The sequence below is a fragment of the Gavia stellata genome, chromosome 11 (assembly GCF_030936135.1).
Source record: "Gavia stellata isolate bGavSte3 chromosome 11, bGavSte3.hap2, whole genome shotgun sequence".
Lineage (NCBI taxonomy): Eukaryota > Metazoa > Chordata > Aves > Gaviiformes > Gaviidae > Gavia > Gavia stellata.
Window position 1 is genome coordinate 30,704,276 of NC_082604.1, and position 20,357 is coordinate 30,724,632.

General features: G+C 45.9%; 2 protein-coding genes across 2 annotated transcripts in view; one reads left to right on the top strand and one right to left on the bottom strand.

Annotated features, from left to right (window-relative positions):
* Positions 1-4,336: 4,336 nt before the first annotated feature.
* On the bottom strand, positions 4,337-6,580 carry LOC132317744 (basic proline-rich protein-like). The gene has a single exon (XM_059822886.1). It carries the CDS (start codon positions 6,578-6,580, stop codon positions 4,337-4,339), a length of 2,244 nt encoding a protein of 747 aa, XP_059678869.1.
* A 372-nt stretch (positions 6,581-6,952) lies between these two features.
* WWTR1 (WW domain containing transcription regulator 1) overlaps positions 6,953-20,357 on the top strand; it is an 86,429-nt gene continuing 73,024 nt past the window's right edge. Inside the window, exon 1 of the mRNA XM_059822692.1 lies at positions 6,953-7,344. Within this exon, the coding sequence (XP_059678675.1) occupies positions 6,953-7,344 (392 nt within the window). The remainder of the gene's footprint in view (positions 7,345-20,357) is intronic.

Sequence of the window (20,357 nt, forward strand, 5' to 3'; positions counted from 1 at the left end):
CCCTCTGTATTGGACACAGGAAATTCAAACTGGAAGACTCTCCCAAAATATCAAATCTGATTGTAATTAAACTATTAGCTTTGTTTCCTGGCAAAATCTACATCAGAAAACCCTCTCCAGGTACATGCAGTTTTTATTAACAAAAAAGAAAACTGTATCGTACTGTACCATTCTGCAAGTTAAATTAGTTATGCTAGAAAAGGTACTTTTCACACTGGTATGATTCTCAGCACTGTTCTACGCTACCCTACTGCTAAAATTTGCAGAGCTATTCCAGAATATTTTTTCCGCTGTAGCTACTTGTGTATTTTAGTCTTGTTAGCTGGGTAATCATTCTGGTATTGCAAGCAGTGTTCACGCAGGGAGCCAGACTGACATAACTATTCCAGAACAACTCTTGCCAATAAGATCATACTGTGTTAAGCAATTTCTTTTTTTCTTTTTGCAATTCTCGACTTTTATTCTGAAGCACCAGAGCAGATCGGGTCCCGGTTTATTTTACATTACTATTTTAGGACTTATTTATTCCACAGAACTTGGCGAAAAATCCTCTTCCAAATCTGTCTCGAGTAACTGAAAGTCTAGCTGGTTTTCTGTCCTTTAAACATTACCGCCATTTCCACAAATGTGAATTTGTTTCCTAATTCATTTATGTGAAAAGTCAGCTGTGTTAGCAAACCTCATTTTCATCAGCAGTTTAAGCTACCTGAGACAAACTGATTACGATGTGCCTATGTATTTTGTTCCTCTATCTTCTGGGAAGGGGGCATGCTAACCTCAGTAAAGAAGCTAAAACAAGCAGCTGTAGCGTGGTGACTTCTGACACGGCTTCAGCTCTTTGCAAACTAGACACTACAGCTTTTCCCAAAACACTGGTGAAAACTGTTTAAGTGTAATCTGACTTTGTACTGATGTGGATGAGCCATGATTGTATGTCCCATTCCACTGGCTTTGCTGTAAGGGGAAGAACCTCTGAGACACAAACATTGGTGCAATTTTTTGGTTAGCACAGCTGTTTCTGAAATGAATGTCTGAGCACTCATCTACTGTAGATGTTCACATAGCTTTCTTGCCAGTAAAATTACATAAACTTATAAACCAACATGAACTAAGCTGACAGAAGTTCTTTTTTTTTTTTTTTTTTTTTTTCTGCTAGCAGACTGTGTCCCCATTAGAGGTTTTGCTGGCTTGGAGATGTTGGCTGGGGAGTTATGCTGACGTAGCTATTTTGGTGAAATTTTGTAATATACCCCAGGTCTTTGTGTTAAATAAACCACATCACAGTTGGTTACAGGATATGCTTTCCGTGCATTCTGAGGTGTCAGCCGAAGTCTACAAGCGGTTGGTTAGCTACCTGAGAAACAAGTAGCTGTGAAATGCACACAGGTAAAAACCAGAATCTTAAGCGTTGACCCCTTTGTTAAAAAACACAATACATTTACTGAAGTATACCTTTCCAGAAGTCCTTTGAAAATTAGATTAATACAGGACTATTAGCAAGAGCATAATATACAAAAAATGTCTATTAAACAATACCCAATTGCCACAAGTGCAAATAAAAATTACTAATTTGCATGACAAACTCTACATTTTTTAAAGTGTAAATATGTGATGATGCACATGTACATCTTTGTATAGTGAAACTTCATGTAACACGTTTACTGTTCCATTGTAGTCTTTGACCTCCATTACCTGTTTTGGAGGAATAGAAACTTTCTTCTTCTATACGGCTCTTCTTCACCAAAGTATGTGAAAGCAACTAGGTGTAGTTAATGACCACTGAAAGTCTCTTTGCATAGCGCGTACCCGAACAGAAGCCAGAAACTGTGCACGCTCTTCCAGGTCTGCACTGTATAATTGTTAGTCAGTTACCCAGAAAGCATGAGATTTTTCCAGGGAATCCTAAATGTTTTATTTTATAATGGACATCACAGATGCATCTTCACATGTGTAGGCTTTCTCAGAAAAAAATGTAATGTATGTAGTACTTTGATACAAAGTAGTCATGGCTCTAGATTAAAAATTTCAACATGTGGTATTGTTTCTTTAGACGATTGGATGCTCATTATCTAAGAGTGCATTTGAAAGTGCCCTTATTTCTTCTGATGTGTTTGCTTTGCTTTCCACTGAAGTATAAATTGAATTTGCTGCTAGAAAATGTATGACAAATAGGGTATACTCCAAGTACTGTACTTTTATAAATCTTTCAGTTGAACAAAAAAAGTCTGTGCTATTCAAAAACATTTGAACAGCACATGAAATTCAGATTAAATAATGCTATTATTTTTTATAATGTACGATCTTGTAATTAGAAGAAAGAATTAATTATAAGGAGGCTTTCTATGTCACGTTTGTGGTTTGGTTCCTTTATCACTTAATCCAATCCCATTGCAATGGAAGTGTCATTGTCTTCCGTGGACCTGAACATATTGAATAATTTTCTATAAAAGCTGGTGGTTATAGCCTATGTTTGTGTCCGAAGAAGGATGTTCCTATTTTCTAAATGAAGAATAATAACAACAATACGATGAGAATTTATTCTTACAGTTTTAATCACTTTCAGGTTAGTGGAGAAAAGAGGCTTTTGCCTATACCAAGTGGTACAATAGCAGCTAATTATATTAGTCAGTAAAAAGTGCAGCTGAAATACTAACATCTTGCTGAAGAAGACAGTTGTAGCTGTAATAAATACTGCTTAATATTAGAACAGATGTGCATATACTTACTCATGAGATGCCACACTGTCTTATGGAAGCAATCTAATTTACGTGGATGAGATGGCACCACGAGTGAGATTATCAGAGCCTTGCCTTGAATAGGCATGTCACCTGGAAAGGGAATAGGTGATGGAGACAGAGGCCTGGAGGAAGCAAAAAAGCCCTTGTAAAGGCTCTGTGAAAAATCACTCATGTTCAGATCATTATCTGTATAATAACCACACGCACACACACACAGAGTCATCTAATATCCAAAGGTTTTAAACAAGGAAATTGCAGGAAAAAAGGGTATGTGATATCTGCATAACCCTGGCGCAGGTGCTGTAACAAGCACAGCTGTCTGGGCTAGTAAAAATGCTAGCAAGTGACCCAGTGAGGAAACAGTGGAAGAATGGTACAAAAGATAGCATGGAAAATTCTTAGGGAAGGGAAGCATAAACAAGTCTCAGGAGTACTGGGTTTCCTGACCAGAAATATAGCAGATGTGGCAAAAAAAAACCAAACCCCAAAAAACAAAAAAAGAACCCAAGGAGGAGATCTGCCTAGCCAATGGAAACATGAACAGGAAATGTACGGAAAAATAAATGACAGGGAATATTGGTTGAAGCAAGGAAATCAGGAAATGCACAAGCGAGATCTGTTCCATGGAGCTAGCTGATCCTAAGCCGGAGCTCATGTACAGACTTAAACTGTGAATCTCAGAATCTACATTACCAATATTAAATGTAACACCGACCAAGGGACAAAGACGGTTCAAGAGTCAGGTCCAAGCTCTAAGCTGGAGAGAAGCCAAATGACGTTCAGAATAGTTCATGCTTCTTCTTCAGAAATAAGTAAGAGTAAGAAATAAGTTCAGAAAAAACGTGCTTACCTAAGACTTTTCTAATGTAGATTCTGATTACTGAGGAGGATGCATTCTTACCAAACAGCACAGCATGGAGTTTGTCCAACATGCAGGAATAAAATTAGGAAATGCATTACTAAAATAATGTTGTGTGTTTGTATAGCCAATGTGTGCTATCTGTATGTGTGTAGTCACAAAAACACTGCATGCTTCCTATTGCAAAAGCCAACACTGAAGTCGGAAAGTGAACAGTATTATTCTTTATAGGTGCAGCTACTGAGTTTAAGCAACTTCTGGGTCACATCACCATTCAAAAGTTGTTTCAAGTGCACCAAAAAAATGGGATTATAAAAGACAAGATTAAAAGAAGTTGTATGTATTATACCTTATAGAAAGCCTCAGGAATGCATTTTGATGACAGCTGTGGCTTCTAGTACAGACTAAATAGAGGACAAGTGATTGTGAACAGGCGGTCAGGATAGATCCACAAAGTATCACAGCTATATTTGAAATACCACCTATGGATAGTGAGTTGGAAAGATTTATGGTACAGCCCTGCACTGCATTGGTACCTGTCAGCAAAGGGCTAAACCTTACCTAAACTACAACAAAGTAGTTGTAGTCCATGTCGCCATGAACGCTTCCTTCCGTTCTTCCCCATTATGTGGCCCTAAATGCTGCTATGCAGCTTGTACGTGAACTAATTGAAGCATCGTTTTGCTTCCAGAAACGAGCATCACCCGCGAACTTCCTGAATGACGGCTTTAAAGCAAAGCTAACCAGGCTGACAGCGATGCAGCCGCATCAGGAGAGAAAACGCTGAGGTTCCTTCAACACCACAGCGACGCTCCCAGCTGCGCTGCTGACAGGAAGGCGCAGCTGCTCCGCCGCTGCGGGCCCGGGACGATGCCCGGGCCGGGCCGGGCCGGCTGCTCCCGCCCAGGAGCCGGCACCACGCCCCGCGCCCCGCCGGGGGCCCCGCGCAGCGCTTCGGGCCGGCGGCGAGTGGGGCCGCGGCCGCCGCGCTCACCCGGAACGCCCCGCCCGGCCTCCATGGCGCCGCCTTCCCCCGGCCTCCGCTAACTTCGTGCGGGACGGGGGCAGCGGCGGCGCGGAAGGGATGCGCGGACAGATCGCGGCCCCGGCGGGCTCCGAGGGTCCCCCCGGCGGTGCCGGGCCCCGGCGGGCTCTGAGGGTCCCCCCGGCGGTGCCGGGCCCCGGCGGGCTCTGAGGGTCCCCCCGGCGGTGCCGGGCCCCGGGGAGCTCCGAGGGTCGCCCCGGCGGTGCCGGGCCCCGGCGGGCTCTGAGGGTCGCCCGGGCGGTGCCGGGCCCCGGCGGGCTCCGAGGGTCCCCCCGGCGGTGCCGGGCCCCGGCGGGCTCTGAGGGTCCCCCCGGCGGTGCCGGGCCCCGGCGGGCTCTGAGGGTCCCCCCGGCGGTGCCGGGCCCCGGGGAGCTCCGAGGGTCGCCCCGGCGGTGCCGGGCCCCGGCGGGCTCCGAGGGTCGCCCGGGCGGTGCCGGGCCCCGGCGGGCTCCGAGGGTCGCCCCGGCGGTGCCGGGCCCCGGCGGGCTCCGAGGGTCGCCCCGGCGGTGCCGGGCCCCGGCGGGCTCCGGGGGTCGCCCCGGCGGTGCCGGGCCCCGGCGGGCTCCGGGGGTCGCCCCGGCGGTGCCGGGCCCCGGCGGGCTCCGGGGGTCGCCCGGGCGGTGCCGGGCCCCGGCGGGCTCCGAGGGTCGCCCCGGCGGTGCCGGGCCCCGGCGGGCTCCGAGGGTCGCCCCGGCGGTGCCGGGCCCCGGCGGGCTCCGAGGGTCGCCCCGGCGGTGCCGGGCCCCGGGGAGCTCCGAGGGTCGCCCCGGCGGTGCCGGGCCCCGGCGGGCTCTGAGGGTCGCCCGGGCGGTGCCGGGCCCCGGCGGGCTCCGAGGGTCCCCCCGGCGGTGCCGGGCCCCGGCGGGCTCTGAGGGTCCCCCCGGCGGTGCCGGGCCCCGGCGGGCTCTGAGGGTCCCCCCGGCGGTGCCGGGCCCCGGGGAGCTCCGAGGGTCGCCCCGGCGGTGCCGGGCCCCGGCGGGCTCCGAGGGTCGCCCGGGCGGTGCCGGGCCCCGGCGGGCTCCGAGGGTCGCCCCGGCGGTGCCGGGCCCCGGCGGGCTCCGAGGGTCGCCCCGGCGGTGCCGGGCCCCGGCGGGCTCCGGGGGTCGCCCCGGCGGTGCCGGGCCCCGGCGGGCTCCGGGGGTCGCCCCGGCGGTGCCGGGCCCCGGCGGGCTCCGGGGGTCGCCCGGGCGGTGCCGGGCCCCGGCGGGCTCCGAGGGTCGCCCCGGCGGTGCCGGGCCCCGGCGGGCTCCGAGGGTCGCCCCGGCGGTGCCGGGCCCCGGCGGGCTCCGAGGGTCGCCCCGGCGGTGCCGGGCCCCGGGGAGCTCTGAGGGTCGCCCCGGCGGTGCCAGGCGCCGGCGGGCTCTGAGGGTCGCCCCGGCGGTGCCGGGCCCCGGCGGGCTCCGAGGGTCGCCCCGGCGGTGCCGGGCCCCGGCGGGCTCCGGGGGTCGCCCCGGCGGTGCCGGGCCCCGGCGGGCTCTGAGGGTCGCCCGGGCGGTGCCGGGCCCCGGCGGGCTCCGAGGGTCGCCCCGGCGGTGCCGGGCCCCGGCGGGCTCTGAGGGTCGCCCCGGCGGTGCCGGGCCCCGGGGAGCTCTGAGGGTCGCCCCGGCGGTGCCAGGCGCCGGCGGGCTCTGAGGGTCGCCCCGGCGGTGCCGGGCCCCGGCGGGCTCCGAGGGTCGCCCCGGCGGTGCCGGGCCCCGGCGGGCTCTGAGGGTCCCCCCGGCGGTGCCGGGCCCCGGCGGGCTCTGAGGGTCGCCCGGGCGGTGCCGGGCCCCGGGGAGCTCCGAGGGTCGCCCCGGCGGTGCCGGGCCCCGGCGGGCTCCGGGGGTCGCCCCGGCCCCGCCTGCGTCCCCGCCGCCCCGAGGGCCCCTCCGCTGCGCGGGGAAGCCGCCCCCGTCCCACAGCGACTCCGAGTACCCAAAGTTTCCGCGGCAGCTGCATAACCGCGGGCGGGGCGGGGGCCGGGCCCGGGCCGCCGGGGGGCGGGCGGGAGGGGCCGGCGCGGCCCTCGCCCCGCCGCTGCCCGGCGCGGCCCGGCCCGGGGGAGGGCGCCGCGCTGCCCGGGGGCTGACCCGCCCGCCCCTCCGCCGGCCGCCCCGGACACCGACGCTGCTGGCGGGGGCGCGAAGGCACTCCCCGCGCCGCCCGCCTCGCCGGCCGCCCGCCCGCTGCGGCAGAGCGGCGCTGCCCCCGGAGAGCCGCCCGCCCGGCTCCGAAGGGCACGTCCTCGGCGGCGGCCTGCGGCGGGGCCGGTCCCGGCCACTGCCTGCCCCTGGGCCCTCCGCGCCCGCCGTCGGGAGCGAGGGGTGGAAAATGAACCCCGCTCCCGCGCCTCCGCCGCCGGGGCAGCAGGTGATCCACGTCACGCAGGACCTGGACACGGAGCTGGAGGCGCTTTTCAACGCGGTCATGAACCCCAAGCCCAGCTCCTGGAGGAAGAAGATCCTGCCCGAGTCCTTCTTCAAGGAGCCCGACTCGGGCTCGCACTCGCGGCAGTCGAGCACGGACTCGGGCGGGCCCCCGCCGCGGCCCGCCGCCGCGCAGCACGTCCGCTCCCACTCCTCGCCCGCCTCGCTCGTGGGCGCGGGCGCGGCGCAGCAGCACGCGCACCTCCGCCAGCGCTCCTACGACGTGACGGACGAGCTGCCGCTGCCGCCCGGCTGGGAGATGGCGCTCACGCACACGGGACAGCGGTACTTCCTCAAGTGAGTGGGGCGGCGGCGGGGAGCGCGGCTGGCGCCCCTGCGCTCGGCGGGGGGGCGGCCGCGGGGTCCCGGGCCGGAGGGGCGGTTGCCGCGGCCTGGTCCGCGCCGGGGGAGGGTTGTCGGCCGAGTTTCACGCCGGCTGGCCGGGGCTGGGCGCGGGGGGGGGGCGCGGCTCGCCGAGCCGGCCGGGCGTGAGGCGGCGGGGGGCGCCCGAGGGGCGCCGGCGCCGTGAGGCGGGGGGGGGGGGGGGGGGGGGCCGCCCGGGGCGGCAGCGCCGCGGGGTGAGGGCGGCGGGGCGGGGGGCGCCGCCGGGGCTGCCCACGTCTGAGGGGGATGCGAGAGCCCGGGGAGGAAGCTCCTTCCCGCTTCAGCGGTGGGAGGGGGGGCGATGGAGGTGCGGCGAGCCGGCGGGCGGGGGGCGGCTGGCCGAGCCGGGGCAGAGGCCCTGCCTGTCAGTGGTCCGTTCCGTGTGGCTTCCCAGCTTGGCCACACGTCCAGGAGTCAGAAACTAATCTTTAAAAACCGAGTTAAATAGCAGTTGCTCCAGGGAGCCTTCCGGGGTGTCGGCAGCGGCCGCTGCGTGCCCGTGACCGGCTGGAGGTAAAGGAGGCGTTGGGCGGGGGCGCTGCGCAGCCCGAGCTCCCGGTCTCCAGCCCGGGCCTGAGCTGCGAAGCCGCCGTGTTCTGCCGCGGGCGGAGTGCGCCGCGGCAGTGCCAGCGGTGTGTGCGATATTTATAGCATCCGTATCTTTAGGGACGCGGGAGGAGGCTTCCTTATTTTAGTGACGGATTTTGAGCAGCGTGGTAACATAGCTGCCTGTCCCTTCTGGCCAAGTAATTCTGGCTGGAGTGTTTTATTTATGACATTCGGAATTTGATTCAAAGCGGTTTAATAGGCCTGAAAATACGTAGTAATTGTAATATGTGGTAAGGCAACAGCGCCTTATTTTGGTAATTCTGTATCTCTGCTCCAGATTCATTGCAAACTAAGTGGCACTGTATTAACCCGCTAAATACGCAGTGACAAACATGTTTAGTATGAAATAAAACGTTTACTGATGAAGCATCTACCTAAGGATATTGAGGGAGTTCAACTGCCGGGGCTGCAGGAGGTCGTTTACTAGTTTACTACAGCCTTCTCGCTCAGAACAGAAGTATCTTCAGTTCATATCCAACCGTGCGTGTGTGTATTCAGCCATAATAAATGGCACATAGATAATGCATGAGGGGAACGACAGAGAACATTTACTGTTTAGAAGAATGAATAAATGCGTAATTTACATGATTCTGTAACGATTTCTTTGCATTGTGGCTTTGGAATCTCCAAAGGATTACTGAAGAGTCCAGTCTTCGAATCACTCTGCACAGAGTTTAGATTTTTGCCTCCTGTCGCACTCTTGAGTTACTAGGAAAGCACCAAAACACGTTTTCTTTCTTTCTGCCATTCTGTGTGTTACTGTATATGGCTTATAATACTGGGTGGACATGTACCAGGGCCCAAACTTAGGAGTTTTGTATTAATCTGGTTTATCACCTGAATGAGAAGATCTTGTTGCTCTGCACTTTGCATGTATTTTTCTCAATAGAACAGGACAGAGAAGAAGCAGCTGACTGATAGGAGCACCGTAACAGGTCATTCGTAAATAAATATTTTATATAAATTCTTGCTAGGGCTTGGCCAGCAGGTGTTTTCAGATACCGCTGGCTAAAAATGGCATAACATACTCTTTCTCTGCTGTTTGGTTTTTGACTAGTATCAAAATGAGCTCATGTGGTTTCATCTTCCTGTCACACATTTCTGACATAGAGACAGAGTTTTCCAAGTTGATGGATTCTTGTTGCTTAGGCCAAAAATGCAAGTCCTTTATTAAAAAAAAAACATGGATAAAACCCCGAAGTGTCTTTAGTTTTTTTCCAAATCCTGTCAACTGTAATATTCTGATTAACAACATCCTTTTTTTAATATAAAATTTTCATTGTGTATGTCATTTGTTAGCTAAGTTAGGCTTTGGTTTGTTTGTCCAGTTTTATTTATCCAACAGAACTTTTCTCATTTCTATAAAAATTAATTGGAATAATGTATTTCTTTATACCTCAGTGCTTTTGGGACTGATACTTAGCTATAAAATGATCACATATGAATTATAGTATTTTACAAGCGGTGTAATGTTTTTCAGGTGAAAATAGAATTTTCTGCAGAAATTTAAGGTTGTTTAGAAAAGCAGCATTTAAAACTAGGTGCAATAATATATAGGGTTCAAGTCAGATGATGTGCTTGAAAATCCTATTTGGTCAAACCAGGCATACAAGGTTACATTGTCCTATATTCAAGGCAAAAAAATTTTCCCATTTCTTTCCAGCTTAATGATAAAGATTTGTTTATCGTCATTAGCAAAAGAAAACTGAGAAGCAAATTACAAGTAAATAGCCAAATTAGGTCCTGTTAAAGCCCGTTGAAGTTTAGAATGCAATTTATTGTATTTAAACATATTTTCCAGAGTCATTAAACAAAAGTCGTGATGGGAGTTTCAGTGAACAGTGAGCTGACCTTGTTGACAGGGAACCAGCTATAACTTGAAGCAGTCGCGCTCCTGCATGTCAGTTCCTGCAGAAATTTTCTGGCTGTGACTGGAAGAAACATAAGTAGCCTGGGGACCACTCCACCCTGTAATTAAATACCAGACCGCAGAAGTGGGGGATGGAAAACAGGCTAATGAACAGACACTTACAGCAATGTTATCTAAAGCATTTTTCTGTGTGTGCATGCGTGGAAAAAAATTTAAGTGTGATTTGTTTCTGATAAAAAGGGTTTCTGGAAAGACAGGCAAACTGCCTTGCGTAGCTCTTATGTTGGTAAGTGGGAATATCAGTTGCATATCGATCCACATGCTGAGCTGTGTACACATATTCCGTAAAAAGAATTTTCAAGTATTGCTTTCCACCGATCTGTTTTTAGGTGGTACAGCCTCATATTTCAAATGAAGACTAAGGTTTTGATGTTTTCGCAGTGTGTGTACAGTGCTTCTTGGTCAGACTCTGATTTCATTCCGGAAGGTAGACAGAATATAGAGAGTGCGGCATTTGCACTGAACGGATTTGTGAAACTGTTGCCGCCGTTATCTTTATCATACTGTGTTTTTTAAAATGTTACAGTGAGCATTTGCCATACCAGGGCATATTTGCCAGTAAATCCTGCTCAGGGGGAAAGAGGCCTAATTACTTTCAATATTTGATTTACTCTTCCTGCTGGTTTCTGTTGGTGGAGAAGCTTGATTTAACACATGATCAGAGCATGTTCAGGAGAACACAAGGAGAAGAAAAGTAATGTAAATACTATGAAAATACTTTTTTTTTTCCTGAGAATGACAATACAAATAATACTAAAAAATACTAAAACCGTTGAAGTGCCCAAATGATTTCCAAATATAGTCTTTCCCTGAAAGCCATTTGTGTTAATTCTGTAGAGATTGTTGTTGGTTTATATTGACGTTGTGCTTGGTGCTGTACAGTATTCATAATAGAGATACTTTTCCGCCTCAGGAATGTAGTTACACAACTAGAAATGGGGGAGGAGATGGACAATGCATGAGACAGTTATTCTGTTAAGTTCTGATAAAAATGTGGAAAACACTAACACCTTTGTACGACACTTCCGCAGTCTTGTTCCACAGTTACGACCACAATTACTCATGGACACGATGCGTGCCCTGTAAGGTGGGGCTTACATTGATGTAGCTTTCTTTGGTCCTTGTAGAAATACGGTGCAAAGAGAGGCCACGCATCCTTGCGCTTTTTGGCGTCATGCGTTAGAAAGAGACATTTACAGAGGCATACGGGTTTTGGAGCATTTAATCCACACCTTAAGGGATTTGTTTTGTTCCCCGTCTCCGGTGGTTATTCATGTGGGACTTAGTGCCTGAACTGCTTCCCTTGCCAGCGTCCCTTTATTAAAAATAAGTTATAATGTGCAAGACAGTACTGAGATGTGATAGTACTAATTACTTTTATCTGGAATTGGTGAGTGTGTGAAAGAGTTCCTAACAGACAGGAAGGCTGTGATAGAATACCAAAGTTTAACTGATGGAAATTCAACTATAGCTCACCTTTGTAACTCATTTTAGAGATGCTTAGGAAGTTCTGAGATTGGAATGTACACATCAAAACTGAATTTGCAAGCTGTGATTGACAGCATTAGAGGTCTATCTGATTGCTCCTTTAACCGAAGTCTGTAAATCAAATGCTATTTTAATGATGATGTTATAAATCGAGAGAACTTCCTTAACTTTTGTGCGAATGAGAACTGGTTTTTATCTTCCTGCTTCCTGGGATCGAATTGACGTATGGAGTAATTTCAGCCTCCTGATTCTGAGATTAGGCCAGATCCCATTTTGGCAAAACTCGAGCGATTGGGCTTTGTCTAAGGGACCTCTAGTGTAATCAAATAGGAGAGAGGATCAGCACATGAACTCCTCAGACATGTGCAGTTAGGTCATTTAATTCCTACAAATGAAAATACAAAATACATGAATACAAAAATAGGAAAAATAGTTTTACGATTAGAAAAAAATTGTTACATTCCCTTGATTTAATAATCTCTGCTACTATGTACAAGCAAGAAAAACAACGGAATTTCAAAGTTGTCTCTCAAAACAGAGAGTTAGCTTAGTTTGCTAGTTAGTTTATCACAAATATCAGGCCTTGATAGAATTCTTGCCCAGTTGCAAACAGAATAAGAATTTCATAAATTGACCTTATATGTTGTTCAGGAATAAGTGTTTTATTTCAGTACAAAATATTGTCCAAATTTCTGGAAAGGGAGAGTAATCTATATATTTGAATATGCTCCCAAAATCAGGTGTGTAAATTTTGAAGTATAGCAGAAACGATAAGAATCGGTAATTGCAAGAGTATTCAATAAGTTTTATTAAAGAACTGTCGATATTGGAAGTTATTATTGAGACATACTAATAAAAGCCATAGACACTAGGCCATATTCTTGCTGTTACATACTTTGTAGGCTGTTCTGCTTCATTGCATACCTGTGACTCCAGTCAGAACTTGCATTTCAGTCTTCACAGCTTTAAAAGTTTCAATTTAATATGTACGTACAGAATGCAACCATATTTCAGACACATCTGTATGAGCTTGATTTAATTCCTGTACTTGGCAAATGGATTAAATAGTAAACACTTGACAAGCTATAAGAGTAATTATTTAATAATAATCTGCATACAAAGTTTAAAACTTTTTTTTTTTTACTATTACATGAGGGAAATGCTGTTTCCTGGTAGTTTTTAGGTACCTTTTTGATTTATCATAATGTTTTCTTATCAATACATTCCTCTAAATAATGAGGAAGTTCTCATGACTGTATTCAGCTTGATATAAACGTGCAACTTGATGGGAATGTTCAGACAGAGCAAACAATGAAGTTCATGTGATCACTGTAAAGCCTGCACTGATTTTTTTGTTTTTGAAGAGGTTTGTTAATTTTATATTTTAGATTGCTCTTTTGCAAGTGCGTTTAAACAGAGTATATATATTGCCTAAGAGCTAATCATACAGAATTTTCTTAAGTACATCAGTACGACAGTACCGACATGGAATTCTTCATTTATTTATTCATTTATTCATATTTCTTTTGTTGATTGTAAAGGTTTAATAGATTAACTTCCATATTCAGTGCTACATTAGAAGTAGTGAATTGGACTAAAAGCAGACCTGCAATGGTCTCCACAGGGCGGGGGGGGGGGAAGTTTGACTGTAGTCATTTAATTTCTTTGTACTTCTATCAATGCAAAGGAGTATGTGGAAGTAAAATACTGAGAAATAAAGGGCAATTAAAGCGGTTTGCAAAATGAAGGGATAATAAGTGTGATCAACTTGTTATGCACAAAGTGCAAGCTTGGATAGGTTTCACTACTGTAAGTTATGAAGTTGATAGTGAAACAGGTGTAATTAGTTCTTTCTCTTACAGTGAATTGTCTGACTGAACTGTTTCGTGGGTTAAAATTTGCATGTTGCGTAATCTTTGCAGTTCAGTTCCTTTTAATTGAGTACACTTGCTAACCTATTTTTCAGGAGAAGTGGGGCAGAACCCTGGCTGGTTTTTTGTTTGTTTTTTTTTTGAGGTGATCAAGCCAAAATTCACATTTCGTGTTGTATGAAAAGGGTTTTGCCTGTACTTGATGTTGCGTATCTTTTGACTCAGTAAGGACTTAAAATCATGTCTTTTGTAAAATTTATGCAACTGTAAATATAGACTGCATCTTCATTCACAGCAGAATGGAGCTTATGAAGTGCTGAGTGCTTTTAATTTTCACTGACTTTCTACTGAATTTGGTGAACTGAATGTCTTTCCATTTAACATGCGGTTTCAGGCCCTGTCATACAACATCTGATCCTGGTCTCTGGACATTATTTGTGCCATACATGTTGGATTATCTGTTCTTTGTATTTTTCTGTAGCTTACGTTTTAGTAATTCTTGGACTATGATAATTATTTACTCAAATTATATTTTTTAATACAGAAGTTAAGAGCAAGTTTATGCATTCATTTGCTGACAGTAGTTTACAAATAATATCTTCAGATTAATTTTCATAGAGTCATAGAACAGTTTGGGTTGGAAGAGACCTTAAAGACCATCTAGTTCCAACCCCCCTGCCATGGGCAGGGACATCTTTCACTCAGTCAGGTTGCTCAAAGCCCCGTCCAGCCTGGCCTTGAACACTTCCAGGGATGGGGCACCCACAGCTGCTCTGGGCAGCCCGTCCAGTGTTCTGAACTTTATGCTTTCAAACTAAATGGTGAAACACCAGGTGACCTAATAGTTCATGGAAAGAGCTTTGTAATTTAATACACAGATTTTCAAAAATCAGAATGTCAGAAATATTTTTAATTTAACATTATAGTGGACCACATTTTGGTTCACAAGCTTAAAATTTTGGGTTTGGATTAATAGACTTCTTTTAGAGGTAACTGTGCTTGTTGCCAAAGGCACGTGAATGTGTCAAGCATGCAGTTTTAGTTACAACAACGATGGCCTAATAGCAGAAATCCAGTGATATGCTAAAAATTATTTCTAGGGTCTTTGGATGGTCCTGTTCAGAGCTGGGTCACTTCTTACTGACTGATAGTTATCTATTTTAGATCTTGACTGAAGAGAGCTGGTGAAAAGAAGAGAACATGGTGGTTTAAGTTATGGTATTGTAGACTGAGTCTACAGATCTGCCGTAGCTGGAGCACCGGATTGTGTTTATTGACGCTTGTTGTAAACGGGCTATTTAATGGAGTCTGCTTTGAATATTAACAGTAAGATCTGCCAGGCTTACGCTTACAGTTTACAGTGAAGTGGAAAAAAGTTATTCATATGTTTATTTAAGTTTGTGGAAATTAAAGTTTTTCTTCCCATTCAAAATTATAAATATTTGAAATAGATTAAAATCAGACTGATTCACTGGAGGAAATTCTGACCTGGATATACAAATAACTTCTTTTGATGCAAATTTGTGAAGCATAGGTGAAAAGAAAAATTAAGCAAAGTTCTATGTTGATGTTGGAGTCCCTCTTAAAAACTTAAAAAAACACCAAGGATCTGTGAGCTACTTTTTTTCCTCTGAATCTTGTAGTAGGAAGGGCTACAGAGTTTCTGATTAAAGCTAATAATTATGCATTTTCTGGTCCAAGATGGTGTCTTTTCATGATCAATAGACTTATTTTCTCAGAATCTAAAAACATGTCACCTGTGGTGCTTAATAAAATTTGGTGGTTAATATGGTGCTTGAAATGTGGTGCTTAATAAAATCTGAGGGTGACAGCAGATCTGGAATAAAATTGCTTCGAGAACACATTGGATTTACAGGATGTGATCCAGTTCCATCTCTTGTTGGGTTTTCTGAGTTGGGTACAAGCTACGTTTTTGACTGAGCTGTAAAGTGTCAGTGAAGAAGGCTTTAAGCAAGACTACAGTGACCCTAGAAGTGTTACCAAGAATGGTTTCCTTTGCGGAGAGATTTAAGAAACTTAATGTAGAGGGCTGTCTAGACACAAAAGTTGCGTTAAATTTAGGTGTATGCACTTCTAAATGATTTAAGGAAGTCGATGACGACCCTGCTATACACACTATTGTGTTGTTACAAAATCTGATATATTGGACTGGCGTACACTTTAAAGGTAATAAATGAATAATGTGCATGCAGAATTGCATTGGTTTAATTAAATTTGTCTTAAATTAATCCTTTAGTCTTCGTGTTAAACCCAAAGTTCAGGAGTATTTGTGCATTAATGGATGACAACTGTCATGCATCCATCCATCTCATGATATGAGCTGAAAATACAATTGCTTTATGCATTAATCATTAGAAAATAATATCAATTAGCATATTTTTAGAAAGATGTGTATAGAATAGATACAGGTGTTAATTAAGAATGCTGCCATGAAAACCAGATGGTTTTGCTGGAACCACCTGAAAGGGTGTTGTCATTACTAATGGTTTGGGTTGCTCAAAGAAAGAAAAATGAATAGTAGGTTTATTTTTATAATTTTTGTGAGCTGCTATAGTCAACATCTAAAAGGTGGTCTGCCTGACCGTCTTTACTCCCTAATTGGTCAATGACAGTATGCAGAGCTGTCTGCTTCCTAAGTTGACGAATATGTCCAACTTCAAACAGGTTGGACATCTGTAAAGTCTATCCTGTCCAGCTTTCTACTCTTCACTCCTTCAGATGACGTTGGAAGAGTCGGTCCTTAGGCTTTGACTTGTTTCCTGTTTGGATGCTTTGGGTGAAGCTGAAAATTGGTTTTACCCATCGTTCCATCTCTTTGATTAAGGAGATTATTACAGGACAAGAGCTTCTTTGTAACAGCATATTTAGTGCGCTGGGGCGTAGCGTGACTAGCAGATACAAATTGTATGGAAGCCATTAAATCCAAAGGAAATGTCATGTGGGCTGAATTTCAACATACAGACTTGTGGCATTTTCCCCCTTCATTTTAGAGAGAGAGAGGTGGGAGTGATTTGGGGTGGAGGTGGGGTTTTTTTTTGTTTTGTTTTGTTTGGGAATTTTTTTACATGGATTAAATCAAAGTCCAGACCTAGTGTGAATGCTAATGCCTGTGACTGTTGTACGAACTCTTGAAGAGTGTAAAACTTGGGAACGTTGCACTGTACCACAGTATTCCCTACCTATGACTATTTTTAAGGCAGATGTGACTGAAGCTACAGTGAAGAGACAGATACAGGCTTGCTTAGAGAACTGAGCAGAATGTATTGTGTTAAAACTGAAGTAATTGCTTAGAGTGTCACCACAAATTACTACAATATAAGGAGAGGTGTGGAAGAGGAGTTAGCTGTCTTGCACTTCCTCATGGCTAATAGCATGCCATAGGCAGTTGCAGCGTAAGCACAGTGATGGTAGAGCTGCAAGTCCAGACACAGCTTTTCCTGCAGTAACTTGTTTGTCTGCCCATAGCCTATGCAACATCTGCTGGCCCCTCACCATTTTCTTGGTCAGAATGCTCCTTTTTGTTCATTGGGTGTTGATCTGTCCCTAATCCTTTTTGGGGTCGGTATTCTGACAGCCTTTCAGGTTTGTGAATTGAAGGACACTTCCATGGTACATCTGAGCTTTTCCCTGTGCCACAAGTAATGCTTTTTTCCTACCAGTGATCAGTTTTCCTAGTGTGTCTACTGTTGGTGCTTTTATTAAATGTTCCATGTTCCTATTTTTCAATGATTGATTGGCGAGCAATGGTGTAAGCATCACAAGATGAAGTAACAGTCTTCTGTCAAGAACTTCTTAAAGGTTGTATTAAAATGTATTGTGTTTCTGAAATCAAAAATTGTATTTGAACTGTGAGGTTTCTGTTTATGTGAGATTCTTAAAGGCCACTAGCAGACTTAAATTCTGTGTGGTTTTTTATTTCTTTAAAGAAGTTCTCAAAACTTCTTGATTGACATGTTTTCTTAGGCTTCACCTTCGCTGTGAAGCCCCTAAATACAGCAGCATCAGAGAAGGAAGTACGAGTCATTGGGAAGCTGACCTAGATTGAAGGAAACAGCAGTGCGCTTCCTGTTGTGCTGCAGGGTCTGACTCTTAGGAAGTCACATAATCACCTTCATTTGTGGTGTGCAAAACTAGAAGAATGTGTTAGTTCATGTGAAATAGTGTGTTAAAAATTGAAGCACTAACATGAAACTCAGAAGCATGTATAGTGATACTGATAATGCAGGGCATATGCATCAAGAACTGATCAGCATCTGTTCTTGTCCATGAAAAATTTCTGTGTATTGAAGCAGATAGTGTACAGGAATGAACACTAAATTTTTGCTCTGTGGAAGTTGTTTCTTACAACGAAAGCTTACATCCTTTTGCAGTGTTAGCATTCTAAGTGGGTACAAAGCTTACGTTTCTGTAGGGCGGCTCAGACTTCAACTACCAGAATATCGTAGTGCAGTCACTGGTGATTCTTGACCATTCTACCAGCAGCAGGAGTTCAGAATCTTCAGAGAGGACTGCAGATTGCTCTCTCATATCCTTCTCCCTGTGGGCTTGTTTACAAGAACTAACTATTGTTTGTGCAAACTACAGCAACACCCCAAACGTATTTGGAGGTAGAACAGATTTTTTTCATAGGAGCAGACTTCACAGATGTAAGAGGAAGGCAGCTTGCCCAACTCGAGTTTGTTAGATTTACAGACCATATTTTCAAAAGTCTCTTTACCTGATAAATCATTTGCTTGATGTGGGTTTGGAGTCTCCTTTTTTAAAAAGAAAGAAAAAGAACAAAACCAAGCCATTTTGTGTCATTCGTTTGTTTGCCTAAGCAGCCTTTTGTACACATTAAGGTGCAAGTGCGAGTGTTGTTTTCAGAATTTTCTAAAAATACGGTATTTTTAAAAGCTTCAGGAATAAAAGTAATTAACACTTGAGAAAGGCTTTGGATTGTCTGCTTAGTTGGGCAGTTCGGACAAAAGTAGCTTTTCCAATCTTAACATCCACTCTCTATGATTTCTTTTAGAGCCCCATGGGAAGTTACATTGTGTGGATACACTTCTCTGCAGACTCTTGCCAGTGCCATTATTCACCTGGGTTAGTATCTGGGGGCTCAAACAAAGCAGGCTTTGCGTCAGTAAATGAGTACAGCCTGCACTGTGTGGTCATCACTGTACAGCTTTGTGGGGAATGTAATAAAAGGTCAACATTTTTGAGCTTACAAGAGCAGAATTTAGTGTGGGAGTTCTTCACAAAAGGTTTTTTTATTTCACATTTGGTTTTGACACTACATTTTCCTAGTTGTGTTTGTCATTTTACTCATTCTACTATATATATTTAAATAGAAATGTAACTGCTTTTGCCTTGAGAGGTTAGGAATAATATTTTTTTTCAAATGTATATAGCTTAATTTCACAGGCACATGTCAAAAATGAGGATTTGATGTGATGTGAAGTTACTGTGAAAATTGTGGACCAGATTTTAATGTCGAATAAATGTGTGTATATGCCGCTACAACTCCTCTAACTGGCATGGCAGCCCTGCTAGCAGGAGGGGTGTAGTGATGCCAATGATTCTTACCATCTCTTCATACTGCGGAGGATATACCTAATATATTTTTTGACAGCCATTCCTTTAATGAAGACTTTTCCAGTCATTGGATGATCTCACAGATGCTGCCATCACTGTCTCTCAGCCCTGACATCACCCAAATGGTAGATTATAGAAAGACTTTATGGCAGTGGAGAATCAATGAAATTATGCCACTGCAAGAGAGTGGGCAATGTAAAATTGAATAACTAGAGTAAAAGAGATTTTTAGTGAGACTATTTACAACTTACTGGAAGTGGAACATTAGAAGATTCAGCATTGAGGCTAGTCAGTAAAGGTATGTATGTTTTAAAAGGTGTCTTGTCAAAGCTAGGAAAGATCCTGATTTGAGATTTGTGATTTTCCCGGGATTAAAAAGGCATCCGTTTTAAATTCTGCCAAAATTGAAGGCAGAAAAGTGTTGAATCAGTCATCATGTTAAAAGAAAAAAAAGAAGGGCACAAGTCCAATTAAAAAAAAAAGGCATGTATTTATGAAAATTTCTGGAGCTGCTGATTTAATGACTTTGATTATGTTCTGTTTACATTTCTTTAATTTTTTAATATGATTTGCTCTAAGTTCTTTCCAAAAATAGATTAAGAATGTAAAAAGCTCAGTTTTGAAGTTATTCTGACAGCCTTGTCGAGGCCTCTGTAGACCATTGTTGGTACAAAGATTGTGGATGTGATCAGCTGTAGTGGAGCCTCAGCTGAAGGTCACACAGCCAAAATTCTGTACGTTTTTCCACCCTTGGGAACACTTGTTACTGTTCTCTTTGTCTTGCTTTTAATTTACATCTGGAAAGGGAAAATAAGGTTCTCTGGGAAGTCTGAGACATTAGGTGACAGGTCATTTTTTTCAGTGTCACACTCAGCCACACATAATTGGACAAATACTTTAGTTCTGAATTAATGGTTCACGTAAGTGTTTGGGGGTTTGTTTTAAGTTTTTTTTCTTAAGACAATTTCAGAGGCCTTTCTTGTTGCTTCAGAGGTGCTGTGGGACTTGTTCATCTATGACTGTTTATTTTATAAGTCAGCAGAAAAAAACAAGTTGACGTAATGGAAAGGCAGAAGCTTAGCTGTTTTGATAGGTTTTTAGTGTGTCTTTATCACCTCTACGATCTAAAAAAAGTGTTGCAAAACATGTAATTGGATGATTTCCCGGTGCAGTGAAACATTGCTTTCGGAAAAGATGCTTTGCAAAATGAAATTGGTGATTGTTGCACTGATTTTCTTTGTTGCAAATGAAAAGTTTGAGCTGACAAATCCATACTTGAGATAAATAATTCCTGCTCACGAGAGTAATCTAATTGAGCATTTTCAAGATCGAATCCAGAAGCAGAGGACCCACACCTCCTTGCTTCATAAAGGCCTGACTGCCTGCATCTGCTATGCAGGGGTCCCAGGATGGCAGGGTGCATTGCTCTG